Genomic DNA, 3475 nt, shown 5'->3' with positions numbered 1-3475 from the left:
GTACACTAGCACAGAAATTTGTGTACTATGCAGCTGATCTGTCAACTACCCATCTCTTTTATCCAATTTAGGGCAACAGTACATAAAATAGGATAAGTTTTATCAGAGCTTTTCAGTTATTAAATATGACCAATTAGGCACAGATAACCCTAAAATATATTATTGTCATTGGCATTAATTTGAAAATCTGATGTGTATTTTATACTGCCCTATCTTGTGTGGTTGCATGGTTGTATTTATCTGTAAAATAACTGCTAGAGAGGTAATGACTAGCTTTTGTGATATTCCTTTTGGGAATAGAGAATGTAAAAAGTAAGCTAGAAACTAGTTGCATATTGTTGATAAATAAAGCCATTATGAAATATTTTCATTTAGATATCACAATAAATGCCTCAAGTTTCTTTCAATAAATGGATTTAATTTCATTTTTACAATTTTGTACCTATTTTGATTGTTTAAGAAAGGAGAAATTATGAATCAGTTTGCCTAAAAAATAAAAATTTTGTATTTGGCTGATAGATTATTTACTATTTTTTTTTACTTTTCTACTAATAACAAAATTGTTGAAATTACATTTTACAATAGTGTCCTCCAAATTAATAACAAAAAATTTAGTACTTTGGAGTTAATTTATTAAAAACTTAATTAATGCAAAAGTGACATTGTTAAGCCCATTATAAGTCATACACTTTGTTTTATTTAACTTCTTTTGGGATGTATGCAGTGTGACAGCACTAGTGTCCATACCTGCAAGAATAAAATATAAAATTTTAGATTAGTGTTAAAATAATAAATATCTGTTTTCAAAATGAAGAATGAGCCAAATGTCCAAATTATAATTTTATTATTAGTAGTAATTTTCTTTATTTTCTGTACTCACTTTTGGAACTCCCATTCTCTGTTATCCAAGGGACATACTTGTCGAGTTTTGAGCCAACGGGAGATACAATGGAAGTGGAATGCATGCTAAAAAATACAATTATGCATTACACACAATAGCAACTCGACGTCAAGGCGCCTATTTTGCGATATACAATAGTTATAAAATTATTTGGCTATATATAGTTTTTTTTTATACAGCTGTATAGGGAAATCCGAAACCATAGCAGATACAAGGAAACCGTCTTAGAAACCATTAAGTCTTTTGTGAAAACAATTTTAGCATATTCAATTTTTTGGGCAAGTGTGAGTTATCCATTAAAGAATAAAATTGATCAAATTTTTTTTAGTGCTAATCGACTCAGTTTCATAAAGGGATCATTTAAAAAAATATATAATAAAATGGAGTAATTTTTTTCAATGTTACAGACTCACTTTCTTATGAGTATAATTGTAATGTATGTGAAGAAAAAATCAGGATGTAGAAGTTGGTAAAATTTAATAAAAAAAAATTTCCACACAAAATGAATGAAATTTTGTTAATTTGACCCACTTCTGCAGTCCTAAGGTTTTTCTATCAATACAATAAAATCATCATTACAAAGGACTGAGTCTATCAGCATTAAAAAAAAACTCAATTTTATTAATTTTATATGAAAAATCTTTTATGAAATTTGACCAACTTTGCCTGTCCTGATTGTTTTCGTCTCATACAATGAAACTGAGTTGTTTAGCATTAAAACAATATTTTGATCAATTTTATTAATCTTTATGGAAAACTCATGCTTGATCAAAATTGTTTTCACAAAAAGACTTAATGGTTCCCAAGAGTTTCCTTGTATCTTGTATGGTTTCGGATTCCCCCATACGGTCCAATTAATAAAATGCTACGTATAAAGGATAGCCCAACAAATAAAAATAAATTTACATTACAAACGCCCCATGCCACTGTGCACTCTTCACTGGTGGCCGAAGCCTGGTTGGCCTGGCACTCTATGCAGAGATCCATTATGTGGTTGCGGCAGATTGCGCAGTTGTCCACTACAATATCTGTGAAAAACCACGGTTATGTATCGGTAAGCAGCACAAAAGTGAAGAGGTTATTTTCGTATTATAAAAACTAGCACATACCCCAGGCCCACAAAGCGACAGCATTCCACTGCAATGAAAAATAGCATTTATAACAAAATTAACAAACCTAAACATAACAAAGAAATGTAAATGCCAGAGGAATGATAAAGCAAAATCGAAATATACCTTTTTAACTTCAAATCTTTTTTTGTCGCCTTTACCGCTACTAGAGGAAGCCATTTCCACTTCTTCGTCGTCGACATCCATAGCAGAAGCCATATTTTTGTATCTACCTTACTTTTTCAGATCAAAAATGAATAAAAACTGCACTACACACAATTTATTGTTACAGAGGGAGAGGGGGCAGCGGGCGGATAATTTTGGGTTTTTGACATTGACAGTATGTTGACAGTTATTTACTGTATTGCCATTTTATCTCTTAAAATGTAATCAATGATTATACTTTTTTGAATTAAAGATTTTTTAAATAGTTTTTATATTTATAATTATTTTTATTGGTACATACGTTCTTAGCTAAATTATCCAAAACATTTTTTCCATCTTCTAAGTCCAAAACCCACTTGACATTTTTTGAGAGTATGCGGAGTTTAGTTTAAAGATCGTGTGCATTGCACGAAAACTGGCAGGCAAGGCAATTTAATTTATTTTTCTGGCTTTAGTAGAAAGTAAAGTGGCGGGTAATGTATGAGATTTATTTGCAAACAAATTATAGAGTGGTTAGGTGTGTGTACTGTTTTTCCATCCTCAGTTGGCCAATTTTCCGAAAAACAAATAATGGAAATTTTTCCGGAAACATTCCCGAAAAGTTCATTTATTTATTATTTATTTCGAAGGCTCAAAGGACATATTATGTTCTACGTTTAGGAATATATTTTAAAGTTTTATTTAACGTGAATTATTAAATAAACTTGTATAGCTAAAAGCCACCTAAAGAAATATGAGATTTAAAATAACTTCACAACAGCGAATAAACCTCCAACAACCATACCACCACCATTGATGACCACCACCTTTTATTGGCTCTATCGTTTTCGTTCAGTAAATTCAGCTTTCGACAGGTCTCAACGTTAAATGTGGAAAACTAAAGGGAAAATATTGGAAAAATGTCCGGAATAATATTTATTTTTCGCTGTGTATTAGGGCCAGCAGCCTCCGTTTTGAACATATTTATGTAAAATAATTCAATTGTTCTAAAAAACATGTTTTGATTTTCAAATGTTTTATTCCTTGATTTGAAGTTAGAAAGCACCATCACGACTGGTAGGTATAGTCAAGAGCACGTCAATCTAGACATTTTGTACTTTGGACCGTTCTTATCGTAAGTGGCATAGAGTTGGATTTAAAAGTCTTAAGTGTAAAGCTTGGCGTGCATCTTAGACACCGAAATCACAAAAAATAAGTTTTTCACACTTTAGTAAATATCCATTTATTGCTTTAATTTTGACCTGTTTGATGTTTGAATAAAACCATGACTAAAGTAGATAGATACGTAATTTTGTTTTTG

General features: G+C 30.9%; 1 protein-coding gene across 1 annotated transcript; it reads right to left on the bottom strand.

Annotated features, from left to right (window-relative positions):
• Positions 1–567: 567 nt before the first annotated feature.
• Positions 568–2320, bottom strand: LOC113235229 (RING-box protein 1A). The gene is made up of 5 exons (XM_026470858.1): positions 2137–2320; positions 2011–2038; positions 1808–1929; positions 881–966; positions 568–747 (listed from the first exon to the last, which is right to left on the bottom strand). The coding sequence occupies exons 1-5, from the start codon at positions 2227–2229 to the stop codon at positions 735–737; spliced, it is 342 nt and encodes a 113-aa protein (XP_026326643.1). The 5' UTR covers positions 2230–2320; the 3' UTR covers positions 568–734.
• Between the last annotated feature and the right edge of the window lie 1155 nt (positions 2321–3475).

The sequence above is a fragment of the Hyposmocoma kahamanoa genome, unplaced genomic scaffold (genome assembly GCF_003589595.1).
Source record: "Hyposmocoma kahamanoa isolate Upper Pololo Valley unplaced genomic scaffold, ASM358959v1 87, whole genome shotgun sequence".
In the NCBI taxonomy this organism is placed as follows: Eukaryota; Metazoa; Arthropoda; class Insecta; order Lepidoptera; family Cosmopterigidae; genus Hyposmocoma; species Hyposmocoma kahamanoa.
This window is presented reverse-complemented; position numbering and strand designations above follow the sequence as displayed.